Source organism: Gigantopelta aegis, chromosome 14 (assembly GCF_016097555.1).
Source record: "Gigantopelta aegis isolate Gae_Host chromosome 14, Gae_host_genome, whole genome shotgun sequence".
Lineage (NCBI taxonomy): Eukaryota > Metazoa > Mollusca > Gastropoda > Neomphalida > Peltospiridae > Gigantopelta > Gigantopelta aegis.
Genome location: NC_054712.1, coordinates 56,221,694 through 56,242,147, shown reverse-complemented (window position 1 = coordinate 56,242,147; position 20,454 = coordinate 56,221,694). Strand labels below are relative to the sequence as shown.

General features: G+C 37.2%; 1 protein-coding gene across 1 annotated transcript in view; it reads left to right on the top strand.

The window, feature by feature from the left end:
• LOC121389347 (maestro heat-like repeat-containing protein family member 1) overlaps window positions 1–20,454 on the top strand; it is a 91,732-nt gene that overhangs the window by 7,061 nt on the left and 64,217 nt on the right. The window contains exons 2-12 of the mRNA XM_041520942.1: window positions 798–824; window positions 5,550–5,695; window positions 7,184–7,315; window positions 9,698–9,860; window positions 10,876–10,974; window positions 11,598–11,749; window positions 12,282–12,422; window positions 15,632–15,724; window positions 17,531–17,609; window positions 19,368–19,481; window positions 20,272–20,345. Of these exons, the coding sequence (XP_041376876.1) occupies window positions 798–824; window positions 5,550–5,695; window positions 7,184–7,315; window positions 9,698–9,860; window positions 10,876–10,974; window positions 11,598–11,749; window positions 12,282–12,422; window positions 15,632–15,724; window positions 17,531–17,609; window positions 19,368–19,481; window positions 20,272–20,345 (1,220 nt within the window). The remainder of the gene's footprint in view (window positions 1–797; window positions 825–5,549; window positions 5,696–7,183; window positions 7,316–9,697; window positions 9,861–10,875; window positions 10,975–11,597; window positions 11,750–12,281; window positions 12,423–15,631; window positions 15,725–17,530; window positions 17,610–19,367; window positions 19,482–20,271; window positions 20,346–20,454) is intronic.

The window sequence follows — 20,454 nt, the reverse complement described above, 5'->3', positions numbered from 1 at the left end:
TCACGAGCTCAGCCTTGGCTAAATAGAAGATGAGATAATCATACATACATCTGTCTCTTGAAATATTAGCTGCAATTTTGTTGGTAATTTTAAGCAAGTGAATGTTTATTTCACCTGCTATAGGTCTGAAAAATGTACTGCTTTTCACCTTCCACAGGCCGCTATTTCTAGCCCTGCCATGTTATTGTTAGTAATTGATGAAAAAATGTAATGGGTTACCTCTCTAAGACTACATGTATGTGTCAAAATCACCAAATGTTTGACATCCAATAGCCGATGATTAATAAATCAATGCAGTCGTGTCGTTTAAACAAAAAACTTCAATTCTCAATTTTGTTTGAAACAGCAGCTAGATTGAAAGATGTTTTATTTAAATAGGAAGATCAATGCATTATAATTATATATATTAATTAGTAATTAAAATTTTACAGAATTTTTTTAAATATAAAAGCAAGACTATTACTTAGGAGACAATTGTAAATTCTGGGATGTTCTCTAACTTACTAACTTAGTAAACCTTTGGTTGCCCATCGATGCTCCAAACACTTGGTAAATGAACAAATGACACTATAGTAACACAAAGGTGCAGTAACCATCTAAAGATAATAAATTGGCACCCCCTTGCCGGGTGAATATCCACCCCCCCACCCCCAGTTGCTGTTATCTTCTGACACCTATTAGAGATTCGTGATGACTCCTAATGATATTAATTGTTCTGTAAATGTCCATGCATGTCTTTTATTGTATGCACTGTTTCATACTGCATAAATATTGTATTAATTGCTGTTTATATTCAGAATCAGGGACATTTATTGTGCAGTCAGGTATTTATATTATGTATAAATCATAATATCTAACCGATTGTTTTGCCATTGACATCATGGTATTATTCCCAGACTATAAATTCCTAATATATAATCCCAGTTCAGAGCTTTTGTAATTTACAAAGTCAAAATTAATGTGAGATATAGATACTACATTTTCGATGGCGACGACTAAGGCGGCTCCAATGGCAATGGCATCAACTTTTATGTTTGTAACATGACTAGCTCAGTGTTACAGTTTTGCATTTTATGTATCTCCATTTTTCTATAAATCTGACATTCATTAGTGATTGACTAATGTTTGAGACAGTCACCAGCAATCACAGAAGCTTTGGCTATATACATGTAGTGCCCTGTATTTTATATTAACTCAGGTGAATAGTTCCACTTGCCCAGACCAAACATTTACTATCTGGGACCAAGGGCTAGATGGTTTGTCACACCCTGCCTACATACATAAAACAAAACTTGGTTTATAGTTACATAAATTTTATGAATGTTCATCTCAATGTAAATGTAAAAAAATTGTTTTATTACATTTGAATACCCACCAAAGAATAATTACATTAAATTTAATTTAAATCATTTGTCACAGTGTGTTTGATGTACATGTACGTGTATATATAGATGTACATGTTCATGAATATATTTAATAACAGTAACCCACCACAAGCCTCTTCTCTTATTCTCTTATTGCCACTAATAATGTATAATAATGCATTTATAGAGCACACCCAACCCCAACATTCCTGTAATGATTTCTGAAACCTCCCTTATAAATATAATTTATTTCTGTTACAACTGACCTGTCCTAGATGGAGTAGCTGGCAGAAGTCGACACCCGCGCCCATGACAGGCGTGCATTACAACAGCTTGTTCTAAATTTGCATGTAAAACCCTTTGACCATGACAATGACCACGTTAGATCAGGCCTGGTACTTTAAAAGTTTTAGAGTCTGGACTCGAGACTAATAGAGTCTGAGACACTAATGTATTGACAACACCATACAAATTGTATGCGTGTGACGTCATTAGAGATCGAGTCTGGACTCTAAACGTTTTATAAGCACAGGCCCTGATCTTTACAAGTTACTAAAGTTTTCCATTTAATTTTAATATGTAAAATGTGTAGTTACTCCTGAGGATATGTGTATCATAATTATGGAAATTTAACATTTAAAACAGATGTAAAAAAAACTGAGTTTCGTTTGCATGTTGCTAAGCAAGTCTAGTTTCATGTAACCCATCTATCATTCTCAAAAATGAAATACATAATCCACAGATGGTTGACACCAATTGTTGGGTTTTAGCCAGCGACACATGACAAACACAGTCAATAACATGGGCACCATTTGCTCGTCTTTAAGGGGTGGGACGTAGCCCATTGGTAAAGCGCTCGCTTGATGTGCGATCGGTTTGGGATCGATCCTCGTCGGTGGGCTTATTAGGCTATTTCTCGTGCACCACGACTGGTATATCAAAGGCATGGTATGTGCTATCCTGCCTGTAGGATGGTGCACATAAAAGATCCCTTGCTACTATAATAATTGGAAAATGTAGCGGGTTTCCTCTCTAAGACTATATGTCAAATTGACCAAATGTTTAACATCCAATAACTGATGATTAATAAATCAATGTGCTCTAGTGATGTCATTAAGCAAAAGAAACCTTTTTTTACTTGTCTTTAAGGGAAGCAATTACAAGAGTGGTCTCCCTTAGACCACAGACATTGGTGCATACTCCAACACCAATTTTCAGTTCTCGGAGGCCTGTAAAATATTTTCCGTTGGAAGGTCGGACTAATGTGAAAAGAGCATAATATATGGACCAACTACTCAAAGAGGTTTCTCAATGGAAAATTTTAAAACTGGAAAAAAAGGGGGACACCAGAATATTTTTTTAGGCCAAATGGGTCCACACTGCCCTCTTGGGTCTTCATCTGCAGATAGATGTTGTCAGTTTAATATGTGGGATACATGTGTTAGATATTCTATTCACATTCAATAAGCATACTAACTCCTGTTAAGATTATTTATTCATTCATATATTCATGCTACTAATGCTACCTCCAGCATAATGCTTTCTATTAGTGATTTAACTTTTTTTTAAATTTAAACGTTGCACTGTTGCTTATTTTATGCTTCTACTAATGGACTTAACATCTGACTTGTAAGTGAAACATTCGAAAGTTGAACTCTAATAAAACTGAAATTCCCTATAAACCAACAGGGCTCTATTTTAAGGCTTGTTTGAGTTTAGTATTTTTGAAAGCATACAGAATGCCATCTGACATTTGACTACAAATTGCCAAAAAAGATTTTCTTTTGTCTGCTTTTAACTTTGTTTTATTATAAAGTTAACTTTTAACAATAACAGTGTTCAAGGTCATTAAAATTGTTTTGTTTAAATTTGTTTTGTTTTAATTTGTTTAGGTTTTTTTTTTTTTTTTTTTTTTTGCATTAGTATTATTGTTGAGAATAATCTTTTAAATCTTTTTTTTTTCTTTCTTTCTTTAAATTATTAATAAATGAGTGTCTGGTAAAGGAAATACATTTGTAGCAATGTCATACCGTATACGCAAATATGTTCGCGAATAAAATATACCGCGAAAATCGAGAACACGTTGTTAGCACCGCAAATTTAATTACGCGCGAACTTATTTCCGATTTGGTGTATTATTATTTACCTTATAATATATAGTCTTATCTCTACACGCCCAACCCATATCAGAATCAAGCAGTCAGAGGTCCGCAAGGTCACGTGATTCTGTAAACCTGCCTGGTCACGTGGATTTGATCCAAATGATACACATTTGGGTGCAAGTCTGTTGTTACGTAATCTCAGTTGTTGTTTTTTTCTTTGTAACCGTAAATGGAAGTTTGTGAGTATCACCAATAATGAAAAGTTATTTCTTCTGATATTTGCGTTTTTCAGTGTTCTGTATCGCATGTGCGTGTTCCATCGATAACATGACAATAGTCTTATCAGACATACATACAACATTGACGTTTCACTGGCTATCCAGCGATCGGGCCCGGGACAGACATGCTCGAAACTCTAGTGGTATATGAGCATGTAAATAAATATTGGTAATGGTAATGGTCTCGCTGACAGCATAGTGAACATGTCCAAGTATATGCGTGAAATCGTCATTGAAAACAGTTTGGCCGCGGAAATATTTGCGTATACGGTATAAGATTACTTAAGCATTGTAGTGAACAGGATGAGTGAAGGGTTTATTTAATTTGTAGCAATGTCATATAACATTACTGAAGCATTGTAGTGAACAGGATGAGTGAAGGGTTTATTTAATTTGTAGCAATGTCATATAACATTACTGAAGCATTGTAGTGAACAGGATGAGTGAAGGGTTTATTTAATTTGTAGCAATGTCATATAACATTACTGAAGCATTGTAGTGAACAGGATGAGTGAAGGGTTTATTTAATTTGTAGCAATGTCATATAACATTACTGAAGCATTGTGAACAGGATGAGTGAAGAGTTTATTTAACATGTCTTATATAACATTGTGCTTCTGTTAAATTGTGGTGTTATTTTTTATTACTTGTATCATAATCATGGTTATTGTTTACGGTAATATAGATCTGTAACTATTATGAGGATCCTGTCAAATCACACGTGTAACTGATATTTCTCAGTTGAATTATGAAGCATATTTTTCTTAATTTTAAATGCATATTATAATTATATACATGCTCAGGTACATGTATATATTTGAACTATACTGCTAGCGTAATAGGGTAATACAGATATGATATACTTGTAGTAATAAGTTTGATTATTTAAAAAGTCTTCCATGCAGTTAATTGTATAGGAAAAAACAATTTAATTAAATATAGAAAGTGATCTAATCTCTAGTATTAATTTTGAATTGGTAAATACATGTATTAAAATTTAAGTTTAAGGTATTTAAGCATTAAAATTATTACAACAAAGGAAAACCCTGATTTGAAAACGTCATGATAACATTGATATGCAGTATTTGTTAATATAATGAGACATACAGAGACAGAAACCGGTATTGAAGAGGAATGGAGAGATAGAGCAGGTAGCAGACAGAAAAAGAAAGAGATATGACAGACAGACAGACAGACAGACAGAAGTTTGTTTTGTTTAATAACACCACTGGAGCACATTGATTATTTAATCATAAGCTATTGGATGTCAAACATTTGGTAATTCTGACACATAGTCATCAGAGGAAACCCGCTACATTTTTCCTAATGCAGCAAGGGATCTTTTATATGCACCTTCCCACAGACCGGAAAGCACATACCACGGCCTTTGACCAGTTGTGGTACACTGGTTGGGACGAGAAAAAAACCAATCTGCTGAATGGATCCACCGAAGTGGTTTGATCCTGCGACGCAAGCACCTCAAGCGAATTCTCAACCAACTGAGCTAAATCCAGCCCTTACAGACAGGCCGACAGAAAGAAGAAATGTTTTATTTAATGACGCACGCAACACATTGTATTTACGGTTATATGATGTCAGACATATGGTTAAGAACCACACAGATATTGAGAGAGGAAACCTGCTGTCGCCACTTCATGGGCTACTCTTTTCGATCAGTAGCAAGGGATCTTTTATACGCACCATCCCATAGACAGGCAGACAGAGGACGGTATGTTATGTTCAGTAAGTTATAGACATGTATATACATCTAAAGAGTCATGTTTATAACAAGTTATTTGTTTCAGAGATGACGATGGCACTCATCGACTCGGCCAATGACCGGAATCCGGACACTCGCGCAATCATCGCCAACTCGCTGTTCGAGCTCGGGAAACGCAGGTCGTCGCTGGTTCTCAGCTGCTGTTACAGCTTCCTGCAGAAACACTCAAAGGTGACAGTTGGTGATTGTTCTGTAGGTACACGGAAATCCGGTTCTGGGTTTGTGAACTGCAGAAACACTCAAAGGTGACAGTTGGTGATTGTTCTGTAGGTACACGGAAATCCGGTTCTGGGTTTGTGAACTGCAGAAACTCTCAAAGATGACAGTTCTGTAGGTACACGGAAATCCGGTTCTGGGTTTGTGAACTGCAGAAACACTCAAAGGTGACAGTTGGTGATTGTTCTGTAGGTACACGGAAATCCGGTTCTGGGTTTGTGAACTGCAGAAACACTCAAAGGTGACAGTTGGTGATTGTTCTGTAGGTACTCGGAAATCCGGTTCTGGGTTTGTGAACTGCAGAAACTCTCAAAGGTGACAGTTGGTGATTGTTCTGTAGGTAAACAGAAATCCGGTTCTGGGTTTGTGAACTGCAGAAACTCAAAGGTGACAGTTGGTGATTGTTCTGTAGGTACATGGAAATCCGGTTCTGGGTTTGTGAACTGCAGAAACTCTCAAAGGTGACAGTTGGTGATTGTTCTGTAGGTACATGGAAATCCGGTTCTGGGTTTGTGAGACTTGTCAGGGCTGTAGCTCTGGATGAGGAGAAACATTCACTAAATTATCTGCTAAAGTTTAAAAATTGAAAAAATGCAGTTACTTTCAAATAAAATATCAATGATTACATGAAATTAAAACAAAATTTGCCAATTGTTTTTAAAATTGGCAATTGGGGAACATGCTGAATGCCAGACCTCGCCCTGCTTGTAGCATGTGCTTGAGGTGTGATTAATCAAGTTATATATGGGACTCGGGTGGATATAGGATTTTTCTGGTATGGGGGTGCAGTGTTTAAAAATTGCATCTATAGTATTCATGGATGGGATACAGCATTTAGAAAAGGGCAGTTCCAGTATTTGAGGGGGGGGGGGGGGTTGATTATATATAAGAACATTATAATGTTGTTTATTAAATATTGTTTCTGCATGGTCAGTTGTAAGGGTAATCAAATCACCTGACTGATTTGACAATGTAATTTATATTCATTAAACTTGAGACATATCCATAAATTCAAACAAGAGAATTTCAGTTAATTTGTTATACAATTACCTCATAACACTGTTATACAGTTACCTCATAACACTATCATACAGTTACCTCATAACACTGTTATACAATTACCTCATAACACTACTGAAACCTGTTAGAAAAATGGTTAAACTGTGATTTATCAAAATCAGAAAAAATATTTGCTAAAATAAAAGGAAAAATTATTTTCGCCATCAACAGCATTAATTTGTTTTCAATATAACAAAACCCTACCATTTATAATGCAGTTGCCTTTGGTGCCATCATTAACTTCTAGCCATGTTATTGTTTGAGTACAGACCATAACATTTTATTATTTTATTGTTAATATTACATTACATGTTCCTCTATTTACAGGCTAAAGAATTCTGCAATCTTGTTATTACTATTAATGACATGCTCCTGTATTTACAGTTATCGACAGATCACCGGGTTGTGATCTTGAATTCAGTCGAGCGAATCGTGAAGGAAGTTCTCGACACGTTGGACCCGGGACTGGCTACAGAGCTTATTCAGCAGGCAGCCAAGGAACTTACACAGTCGAAGGTAGGGATTACACGGTGCACAGGAAACACAGGTAAAGTTTTATTGCTTATGGTTTTACTATTAAGTTTACATAAAAACTGGCAGGAAGCAAAAAAAAACAACAAAAAAAACCTAAACATTTTTGACACCAAGCAGCAGTCCCACCATAGAAAACGCTTGCAAAATTGATCTGCGATGGCATTTTAATCATTATCGAGCATTTATATACAAAATTTAATGCAAAATATAAAACACATTAAATTTTGTTATTACAATTTTAATAAATAAACAAATTCTCCTATTTACCTTTTTTTTTTTACATAATAAAATAAAACATTTTCTACATGAAATGACCAATTAATGCTAAACAATTTCCAGACCACAGTGCTAAGCAACATTTTGTTAACACAGTGACACCTGTTGCCTCTAAATATGTACCACAAATGATATCTGATTTTAACAATACAGTAACTGTAAACCAGATAATATTGTGACTTGTTTTTTTTCTTCACACGTACATGTATGTACCTTAGCACATGTGGGGCAGGACGTAGCCCAGTGGTACAGCGCTCGCTTGATACGCGGTCAGTCTGGAATTGATCCCCATCGATGGGCCCATTGGGCTAGTTCTCACTCCAGCCAGTGCACCACGACTGGTATATTAAAGGCCGTGGTATGTGCTGTCCTGTATATGGAATGGTGCATATAAAAGTTCCCTTGCTGCTAATTGAAAAGAGTAGCCCATGAAGTGGCGACAGCAGGTTTCCTCTCTCAATATCTGTGTGGTCCTTAACCATATGTCCGACGCCATATAACCAGGGGTGCAGAAATCGAAAATAATTCACCAGCCTGCCGGACCAGAACTAACTAAAATTTACTAGCCCGCCAGAATTTCTACTAGTCCGCCAGTCTTTAGAATAATATATTATTAATACTATTATAATATATATAGTGTCTTTAGTGACATAACATTATTAAGAACACCTGTTAAATGATCAACATCACGTGGCAAACAAAATAAAAAAAGATAGATCGCCCATCAGACTAGTGACAAAACATTATTAAGAACACCTGTTAAATGATCAACATCACGTGGCAAACAAAATAAAAAAAGATAGATCGCCCATCAGACTAGTGACAAAACATTATTAAGAACACCTGTTAAATGATCAACATCACGTGGCAAACAAAATAAAAAAAGATAGATCGCCCATCAGACTAGTGACAAAACATTATTAAGAACACCTGTTAAATGATCAACATCACGTGGCAAACAAAATAAAAAAAGATAGATCGCCCATCAGACTAGTGACAAAACATTATTAAGAACACCTGTTAAATGATCAACATCACGTGGCAAACAAAATAAAAAAAGATAGATCGCCCATCAGACTAGTGACAAAACATTATTAAGAACACCTGTTAAATGATCAACATCACGTGGCAAACAAAATAAAAAAAGATAGATCGCCCATCAGACTAGTGGTTGCATTTTTTAACTCATCTGTCAGAATGTTTATTCGCATTTGGCGAGCAGGCGAATACTTTCTGCAGCCCTGCATATAACCATAAATGAAATGTGTTAAGTGCATCATTAAATGAAAGATTTCCTTCGTTAGCACATGTTCACAAGGGGTAAATTTTACAAACAACCATTGGCAACTGCAGTACATACAAGTATCTGCAATAAAAAAAAATGTGTACTATAAATTTTGCTACTTGCAGTTGGGTGAAAATGATATGAAATTTTCCCCCAGTGGTGAATTGTTTTAAAGCTGGGAAAAGACATAGCTCTGTGATAGACTCTGGGATGTTTTGAGTTGAAGGTGCAAGGCTGTTCCCCCCTATCTCAACCAGTGCTCCATTAATGCACATCAAAGGCTATGGAATGTATATACTGTAACAGTTATATCTGTGGGAACGTCTCTTGCTAGAAGTAACCTATGTGGTGAAACCATGTTTCCTCTGTCTCTCTAGAGGGCGGGATGTAGCTCAGTGGTACAGTTCTCGTCTGATACGTGATCGATCTAGGATCGATTCTCGTTGGTGGGCCCATTGGGCTATTTCTCATTCCAGCCAGTGCTCCACAACTGGTATAACAAAGGCCGTGGTATGTGCTATCATGTCTGTGGGATGATGCATATAAAAGATCCCTTACTGCTCATCGAAAAGAGTAGCCCATGAAGTGGCGACAGCAGGTTTCCTCTTTCAATATCTGTGTGATCCTTAACCATATTTCCGATGCCATATAACCGTAAATAAAATGTGTTGAGTGCATTGTTAAATCAAGTATTTCCTTCCTTCCTTCCTCTGTCACTAAACCAAGTGTTTACCAAATAGTCATAATTTAAAATGTACAGGGGTGTCATTATGTGATACCCAAGGTAAATTTCTGTTTTCCAGGAAGTTGAACCGGACTGGCAGACGGCAGCCAGTGGAGTGCTGGTTGCCTTGGGAGCCAAGTACTGTGATGAGGTGATGGGAGAACTGCTGGAGCGATTCCAGCCCGGCACCATCCCACATTTCTTTGTCGTGCAGACTCTGGGAAACCTCGCAGCAGCCAATGGTTACTGGATTTTCAATATTATTATTCAGATGTTGTGATTGTTAGTCCCCTACCGGTCCAACTGTAGAAGCCTGTGGAGTACATCTCATCCTTCTGTCTGTCTGTCTGTCTGTCTGTCTGTATGTCTGTCTGTCTGTCTGTCTGTCTGTCTGTATGTATGTCCGTCCCATATAAAGTTTTCTGGATGTTTTTATAGTCCCCTACCGGTCCAACCAGAGGGGCTTATAGGTTTCATATTCATCCTTTTGTCTGTCTTTCTGTCTGTCTGTATGTATGTATGTATGTATGTATGTATGTATGTATGTATGTATGTATGTATGTATGTATGTATGTATGTCTGTCTGTCTGTCTGTCTGTCTGTATGTCCGTCCCATATAAAGTTTTCTGGATGTTTTTATAGTCCCCTACCGGTCCAACCAGAGGGGCTTATAGGTTTCATATTCATCCTTTTGTCTGTCTTTCTGTCGGTCTGTCTGTCTGTCCCACACACAGATTTCTGGATTTGTTTTTCAAAATGCCTTGTGATATTGAGATGACATTTTGTGTGAAGCTTTGTCATGTATTGTTACAGATCAAGTTTGACTTTCATGGCAAGTTACCCATTTATGACAAGAATTATGGCCCTCGAACTTAGGAGATATGACAATGTGTTGAGCCTGGTAGGGGACATATGTACTGCTTTAGCAGTACTCTCAGAATGCCTGTTTATTAATAAATTATACTTTTAAATACAGCAAGAAACAATATGCTTTAGAGTGTCCACTGATAGTACTAGCTGTTATTGCATGATTACCACACGTTTTAATTTAATTGTTTTTAGATGATAAAAATTAAATGAATTTAAATAAAGAAAAATGAATTTAAATAAAGAAAAATTAATCTGTCATTCCGGTGAATGCTAAATTAAATTAAATTTTTTATTATTTATTAGTATTGAATTGTTTTATTACCAGAGATAAAATTCTGTTTTCAGTGTATTACCAGAGATAAAATGTAAACCAAATTTTGTTTTCAGTGTATGGTATGGTTCCTCACCTGACTGCTATCCTTGGAACAATGCTGCCCATGTTAGGGATGGTCAAATACGACAACATGCGATGGGTCTTTTCTACAGGTTATTGTCTTAGAAATAATCATCTGATTACATATTAACTTTTTTACATGTCTACCATATAATAGTGGTATAATGAATCAAGGTTCAAAAACCTTGTTTTGGAGTGGGATGCAAATGGATAGATGCAAATGCTGGAAATTAAGAAGCATTTCTAGAAATTAGTCTCAAAATTAGATTGTGTTGCATAACTGTGGAAGACAAACTTGGATAAAAACATTAAATATTTTTATAACATTAAACTTCTTGTAACATAACTTCTGAAATGAAGAATTCTCAATATATTTAAATACTGTTGAAGTCGAGATGAAACAACTGTTTGTGAAGTTGATTTTCAGAAAGACTATTATGCATTTTGAGTGGTATTTGCTGCCTGCCTCCTGTCAGTTTGAGTTTTGTGATATACTCTGTCCCTTCATCAAGACTAAAACATGAAAACTAACACTAAATCATTTTAATCTAGTTTAGTTTAATAGAACTTGGTGAAAACTTGGTGAAAACAAATTGTGAGGTAAATCTTCCAAACTATGAAAGTAAGTTTAAAGGAACTTATGGTTGTTAATGTAACAAAACATTTCACGTTTTCCCTGGGAATTGAAATAAATGTAAGATGTGTTTAATTGTAGCTCTTGCTAAATTCAGTGAGGCTATATTGGAGTATGCAGCCAACCTTGACAAAGCGCCCGACCCAACTATCACCAAGAATCGCTTCTCATCAGAGATATATGCAGCCTATGACGTCTTGTTCAACATATGGCTGCAGTCGAAAGAGGCAAAGGTAGAAAAATTTGTTTATTTTTATGATTTTGTTTTATCAATATTACCCTCCAGAGAGTCATGTGGTAATGTTACGGTTGGGAAGCCTTAATTTAAGCTACAAACATTTTGTCAGTGATTTGGTTTTTACATCAGGGAAATTTTGTGTCAATATTTTGATTAATGACAGTGCTAATTTTTAATCAACTTGAAAAACATTTCCATTGTATGTACCTTAAGTTTCTGATTTGCGTAAAATTAATATTGAGTTACTGCAAGCACTGTTTGCTAAAATTAATAACTTAATGAGAAAGAAGTTGTAAATAATAAATAATTTAATGGTAAAAAACCCTGTAATTCACTAATTGGCAAAAATATTTCATACTGTCTAATAACCAAGGTTAGTTCCATTAGGTATTGCAATACATATCAGATCATAATCCACATATCGTGATACATAGCATATTGTGAGTTACCCGTATCGTCAAACCTCCAGTGTAAACCTAGGTTGTATGATTTTGTTTTTTCTGTAAGTTTTGATTGATTTGTTTCAGCTTCGGCTTGCTATAATCGAAGCAGTTGGTCACATGACGCACGTCATGGACAAGGAACGCCTCGAAGAACAGCTACCCAAGATGATACAGGGAATTCTGGGGTTGTACAAGAGGCACCCCGAACCCTATCATATCACACAGGTATGTCGTCAGTTTAGCTGAATCATGTTTTGGTTTAATGTTTTATGTAATCATAGATCTTGTCATCTAATGTAAATTAGGAAATGTTAGCACATTTTTTGAGACCACACAAGACGCTAATATTTCATGATGCTAAATTTAAAAAGACGTATAGCAGTCTGTTAAAAAAACCGTATGTACGATTGTTTTTAGGTTTTTTTTGTGATTATCTAAATACAACACTGGTTACATGCTTTTGATTGAACCAAAAGTATTAGAAACAACAAAAATTACTAAATTTAAATTGTTCGTATCCTGCATAACGTTAAAATTGGTCAACACATTATTTCAGCTGATCATATAACTTGAGAATCTTCTTTTTGTTACCTTATTTTCCCATGTATTATGCACACCTTTTTCCAGAAAATATAGGTTAAAAATGGGGGTGCACACTATACATAGCAATAGAAAAACTATCTTTTAAAAATGTCCAGCGATCACCCATAAATAATCGCTGATCCGTAATTTACAGTACTTTACAGGTTATTGACAGTGTTCATTACAACGAAACCCAAAACCTTGCTTTTCACTTGTGATGGTTGTAATAAATGCAAAATAAATCTACAAAAGTATCCATACCTCGCCAAAAAGTGCACAAAAATGACAAAACTGGTCCGTAAATATTTTTAATTTCCATGAGATTTAATTCGGCTAAACCGGAAATATACCACACTATTATAAATTTAGAAATCTCGCGCATTCACGTTAGCCACGAGAACCAAATGTAATATACTACATTTTTATTTTCATTTATTTATTATTAGTCATTTACAGTGTATGGGTATATAATTTATTTATTTTTTATGCACGTGAGAGTCTGTGACATGTAAGTAAGCAAGTACTAGCCTATGTTTAATGTGACATGTAGGTCTATGTACTCGAGTTTTTTTTCTTGAATATACCGCTGCTTTCGCTTTTCGTTAATTTTGGTGACAGGGGGAAAACTACATCTTGCATTCACTGTCGATTTTGTTGTTTAAAAAAACGGTGCGCATTATTGTGGTTCATGGGTTTTTTCTTGAAATAAACATTCAAAGTGGGGGGTGCGCATTATACACCGGTGTGCATAATACATGGGAAAATGCGGTACTTTCTCATGTGACAACATCACTAAAGTTTTATGTCGCTAATATCTTATTTATTTGAATTTCGCTAATTTATGATTTACAGTATGTCAGCAAATTGGAAAACACAGGGTTCTAATTTCAACTATTTTTTTTTTTTTTTTTAATAAATAATAATTTTAATAAATTTAGTGTTTAGTAAGAATAACAATTTACAGATGTCAGCAGCTGACAATGTTATTGGTTAACCGAGTAACAAGAATAGATTTCCGAACTGTTAGTAGTTGTAACATAGATTACGTAAATTATCAAAAGGTTTATTGTCATGTTTGACTTAAGAATGATTTAACATGTAATGAATTCTGTATACAAATATGTATGTGAGGAAAATTGACTTTCTGGTGTCATTACAAAATGTTTTACTGGACTTAAGTTGTGATGTTTAGTTAAGGAATTTGCTGACTTAGGAATGATTTAACATCTGATGAATTCTGTACACAAATATACTTTTCAAAAGAAGAAACGCAAAACCACATTGTCGTAACATTTGGAGAATTGATTTAATTATTGAATGGTGAGTCCGATAATTACCAAATGTTGCAGGATTGTTCACAATTCACTCTAGTCCATTGTGAGTAAGTGATAGGACACACCACCAAGGTCAAGGTCATCTGGAGTCAATACCGGGTGTGGCCTCCACGTGTGTTGACAACTGCCTGGCACCGCCTGCCCATTGAAGCAACCAGAGTACGGATGTCGTCCCGGGGGATGGTGGCCCACTCGGCCTGCAAGGCTGCTGCCAGCTCGGGCAGGGTCTGGGGCTGTGGTTGTCGCTGTCGTTCCAACTCGTCCCATAGATGCTCAATTGGGTTCAAATCCGGCGATATCGATGGCCAAGGAAGGACATTAATGTTGTTGTTCTGTAGGAAAGCCGTTGTGAGACGTGCTGTGTGAGGCCTGGCGTTGTCATGTTGGAACACTGCGTTGGCGTTGGCCATAACTGGAACGATGTGTGGCCGGAGGATCTGGTCAATGTAGCCCTGTGCATTCAGGTTGCCCTGCACGTGGACCAGGTCAGTTCTGCCAGTGTGTGAGATGGCTGCCCACACCATGACACTACCCCCGCCGAATCTGTCCACTTCCTGCACGCAGTTTGCCGCATAACGTTCACCACGACGCCTATACACGCGACATCTTCCATCATGACGTCGGAGCAGAAATCGGGACTCGTCACTGAACCACACCTGTCTCCATCGCAGTTGAGGCCATTGTCGATGAATCTGGCACCACTGCAGTTGGAGTCGACGGTGTTGTGGTGTTAAGATGACACCTCGAACTGGACGTCTGGCACGAATTCCTACCTCACGTAGGCGGTTCCGTACGGTCTGGTCGGATATCCTGCGCAAACCTGGTATTGCTGTGGCTGTGGAGGTGGCAGTAGTCAATCGTTCCCGAAGGTGGCGTACCCGGATGTAGCGGTCCTGCCCGGGGGTAGTGACCCGTGGTCGACCGGATCTAGGGAGGTCACGTGTTGATCCATGTTGCTGGTAACGGTCCCACAGTCTGGAGATGGTGCTTGGGGACACATGGAATGCCCTGGCAACGGCCGTTCTGGATTCGTCTGCGTCTAGTCGGCCGATGGCATTGTTTCTCTGCGGTTCACTGAGACGTGGCATGTCCTGGATTGTCAACTGTCGGCCAGATACAGAGGCCAGGCAAGCGAACACCCTGCACTTTTATACTGTCGGTGTTCATGTTGCACGTGCAGACAACGCACGTGCAGTGGTGACATGGTTTGCACGTGGCTGCGTTTTTGCGAATATTCACATTTTGGAACTTTATTGTACAGTAGCTACGTTTTATCGAATGTAACCGTGGGAATGTGTTTGGGACATGCAATGACCTTATATTCACAAAGCATGAACCGGTAGGAAACATAAAATCGGAGTTATAACCCATTTGTACCCTTTTGCGTTTCTTTTTTTGAAGAGTATATGTATGCTAGGAAAATTGTCTTTCTGGTGTCATTACAAAACAATAACTGTTCTTTACTAAGTTGTGACATAATTTGATTTTGAAACTGACTCTTTATCTGGTTTGTTTCAGGGTCTGTGTATGATACTGGAGGCGGTGTGTACAGAGGAAAGTGTTATCCTAGACCCACACCTCGACAATGTGCTCAACGTCTTGTTTTCACAGGTAATCCATGTCTGTAGCACAAAGTTAATTAAAGTTAATTAAACATTACATGCTACTTATCAGAAGGCATAGTGCCAAATTAAAAGAGTGATATTTGTGGCATTAATGGTACCTAGGACAGAGAGAGGAGGAAGAGAGGGACAAATGCATGTAGACATAAAGATCTTTAGCAGACATGAAATGCCGTGCCACCGTGCCTGTGTTGTATTCATTTTATTTCAACTTATTTTCGTGCTTATATCCAATTAAGATTCAAGCATGCTGTCCTGGACACACACCTCAGCCATCTGGACTGTCTGTCCAAGACAGTGGGTTAGTGATTAGTGACAGAGAAGAGGGTGTAGTGATCTTACACCTATCCATTGAGTCATTAAACTTGCTCTGGGTGGGAGCTGGTACTGGGCTGCGAACCCTGTACCTACCAACTTTGTGTCCGATGGCTTAACCAAGACACCACCGAGGCCAGTAGAGCTAATAAAACATCACATGCTACTTAACAGAAGGCACAGGGCCAAATTAAGAGATTCAGTATGATATTTGTGGCATTAATGGTAGGAGAGAGAGAGAGAGAGAGAGGAAGAGAGGGACAGTTTATAGACATAAAGATCTTTATAGCAGACACGAAGTATCATTGTGCCTGTGGCGTGATTTTGTTTTTGAGTGTTTTAGATACACAGTAAAGTACTCTTATAATGAACTGGAAGAGACCATGATAGTTAGTTCATTATAGCAGTAGTTTGTTGTACACATAAGTTGGTTATTAATGTATAGGGAGATAAAATAGGACTTTACGATCAGTTCAATCTCTGCAGTAGTTGTATTTTATTGTATTATCAATATTAGTAATATTAGTACCTATACTGACATACAAAATTTAATATAATCATTAAAAATTTGACCCATGCTTAAATCTACAGAAAGTTCAAGCAAGTCTGTCTTGGGCACATGCTCTTGTTTAAAGAAGGGCACATATTTATAGAAGTTCCCTTGAAAGAGAAATTTAATTAAACTTTTTGCTTGTAGAGATATGCTTTATTATTCCCTTACCAGTCCAACTGGAGGGGGATACAGGTTTCATCTCCATTGTGTCTGTCTGTCTGTCTGTTTGGGTCGGGATTTAGCTCAGTCGGTTGAGTGCTCGCTTGAGGTGTTTGCATCGCAGGATCGAACCACCTCAGTGGATCTGTTCAACTGATTGGGTTTTTTCTTGTTCCAACCAGTGCACCATAACTGGTCAAAGGTCGTGATATGTGCTTTCCTCTCTGGGAAAATGCATATAAAAGATCCCTTGCTGCATTAAGAAAATGTAGCAGGTTTCCTCTATTGACTACGAGTCAGAATTACCAAATGTTTGATCTTAGGAGATACAAAATTTTGTTTTCTGGACTTGTTTTTCGGACATCTCAAGATAGTACTGTGTTTAGCTTTGCGACATATACTCATAAAGAGATAAGAAAATGTTTTGGGCCCAGCAGGGGACATGTATTGCTTTAGCAGTGCATTCAGAATGCTCGTTATTCTTTTGATTAATCTCGTTCAAGCCAGTGCACAACGACTGGCATATCAAAGGCCCTGGTATGTACTACCCTGTCTGTGGGATTGTGCATATAAAAGATCCCTTGCTGCTAATCGAAAAGAGTAGCCCATGAAGTTGCGACAGTGGATTTCCTTTCTTAAGATATGTGTGGTCCTTACAATATGTCCTACACCATAAAACTAAATAAAATGTGTTGAGTGCGTCGTTAAAGAAAACATTTCTTTCCTTCATTCTTGTGATTAATGTTAGCAAAAATGTTCATTTTGCAGACCTTCCATCCTATTGATTATAACAACCCACTCAGCATTAAAAACCGAAATGAAGTCCTCCGAAGTTTTGCTATAATAGGTAAATCACATTTAATTTTTGTGTTTTAGCATATTATCACATGTCTACTTACTTCTTTTTATACATTATATTAACCTGATCTTTTACCTATAGTCTGTCCCATCATTCCATAAAACTGGGTTTTTTTGTAGATAATTTCAGTTTGGTTTGACATAAGAAAAAAAAGTAAAAATGTTTTGGAAATAACAAAAAAAAACCTATTTTTGTGTGCAACTTTCAAATCAGTCAGCTTAGAAATAAATAGTTTGTAGTAAATTCCATAGCATGAAAAAAGGCGGTTTCTGTGGGACGGACTGTAAGTGCATCTTATCCCTAACCCATACTCTAATCTTCCAGTTTATGATGGGTATTGGTTCCGTTCATGTGATTACTGCCTTCTTCTCCCTTCACTCAGATTATGGTCTGACGGGCAGGAATGTAGCTCAGTGGTAAATCACTCTCTTGATGCACGGTCGGTTTAGGATCGATCCCTGCCGGTGGGCTCATTGGGCTGTTTCTCGTTCTAGCCAGTGCACCACGACTGGTATGACAAAGGCCGTGGTAAGTGCTATCCAGTCTATGGGATGGTGCATATAAAAGATCTGCTAATTGAAAAGAGTAGCCCATAAAGTGGCGACAGCGGGTTTCCTACCTCAATATCTGTGTGGTCCTTAACCATATGTCTGATGCCATATAACTGTAAATAAAATGTGTTGAGTGCATCGTTAAATAAAACATTTTTTTCATTTCTTCTTTTCCCTTCACTCTTATGGTCTGAATGCAATTTGTTTGTTGTGCCATAATTAATATATCAGTTTCAGCGTTTTACATTTTAACATATTCAGACAAACCTAGACTTATTTTTATTTTAATTACTTCAGCTAGTTATTAATTTGATTAAGTTTTGTTTGTTTGTTTATTTTCATCAATTAATTTATTTTAATTATTGTCTGTTTATTAATTGTGTTTTGTATGTAACATTAGACAGTTGTTGTGAAATTCCATGTGTGATCTCATAATGAAGAAGCCTTGATCCTTCATCATTGGGAATTAGTGTAGCACTTTGCTCTCACCTACCGATTGACGCCAACTCAACTGTCAAGTCAGAAGTTGTCTGAAAATGTGCACCAGCACACATTAACTGACATGACAGTGCTGTCGACTTTATGCAAGCTCTAATTGAGGCAAAACAGCAATTTATTTTAAACACGATCATGGCATCTTTGCCCAGTGCACATCTACTGAAGTTTATTTTGTTTAACGACACTACTAGAGCACATTGATTTTTTAATCATTGGCTATTGGATGTCAAACGTTTGGTAATTTTGACATATTGTCTTGGAGACGAAACCCTTCTACATTTTTCCATTAGTAGCAAGGAATCTTTTACATACATCATCCCACTGACAGGATAGCACATACCACAGCCTTTGGTATACCAGTCATGGTGCACTGGCTGGAACGAGAAATAGCCTGATGGGCCCACCGATGGGGATCGATCCCAAACTAACCGCACATCAAGTGAGTGCTTTACCACTGGGCTACGTCCTGCCCCATTTACTGACTACTCATTTCAATTCAAACCAAACACTGATTTTCATACTTTGAAGACCCAATAGAAATCTTTTATTTTTACTCTGATGATGATTAATTTGCTCTTCGCTGTGTTCAATTCAAACCAAACACTGATTTTCATACTTTGAAGACCCAATAGAAATCTTTTATTTTTACTGTGATGATGATTAATTTGGTCTTCGCTGTGTTCAATTCTTCTTGCAGCTCGGTCATTTTCTGGTAAGCTAGTCGGCATTCTTCTACACAAACTGGAGACAGGGAACGAGAAGACAAAAATAGGAATTCTTCAGATCTTCAGACACATCATCAATGCTGCTGGTAGGTCAACAGTATAAATAAAATAAAATAATAGTTTTAACGACACCACTAGAGCACATTGATTTATTAATTATCGCCTCTTGGATGTCAAACATTTGGTAATTCAGACCCGTAGTCTTCAGAGGAAACCTGCTATATTTTTCCATTAGCAGCAAGGTATCTTTTATATGCACTTTCCTAGAGACAGGACAGCACATACCACAGCCTTTGATATACCAGTTGTGGAGCTCTGGTTGGGATGAGAGAAAAAAAACAATGAGAAAGTGGGTCCACAGATGGGTTTTGATCCTCCCAACTCGAGCACCTCAGTTGAACACTGTACTGACTGAGCTAGATTCAGCCGCGTCACCAATATAAACCACTGCACCAATATAAACCACTGCACCACTATAAACCACTGCACCACTATAAACCACTGCACCAATATAAACCACTGCACCACTATAAACCACTGCACCACTATAAACCACTGCACCAATATAAACCACTGCACCAATATAAACCACTGCACCAATATAAACCACTGCAAATTCTATTTTCTCAACATATCTTCTATTCCTCGGGGTTCTAAAATACATGAATGCGACTGTTTCCAGATTTCTGGATGTCCAAAAACAGGATTTTTCTTTCAGCACCACCCCACCCCACCCTGAAATGCAGTTCATTGTAATGTTGGTTTGTCTGAAAAGCCTTTTTGAATATGCAAAAAAAGGACTAATAATGAAATGCATTTCAAATTGATAATTTCTTGTTGATATGTGTCAGTAATTCAACTCTTTATTATCTCTAGAGTCATCTATGGAGGACAAGAAAGAGGTCATAGTGTCTGGTTTGAAGATGCTTTGTTCAGAAAATAACAATAAGGTAGGACACATCAAACATATAATATATTAAAAGAATCGTTCATACATGTGCCGTGTATTAGCCGACTTTTAAAGTCTACAAATACTTTCCAAAAGAAGAGAGTCGGCTT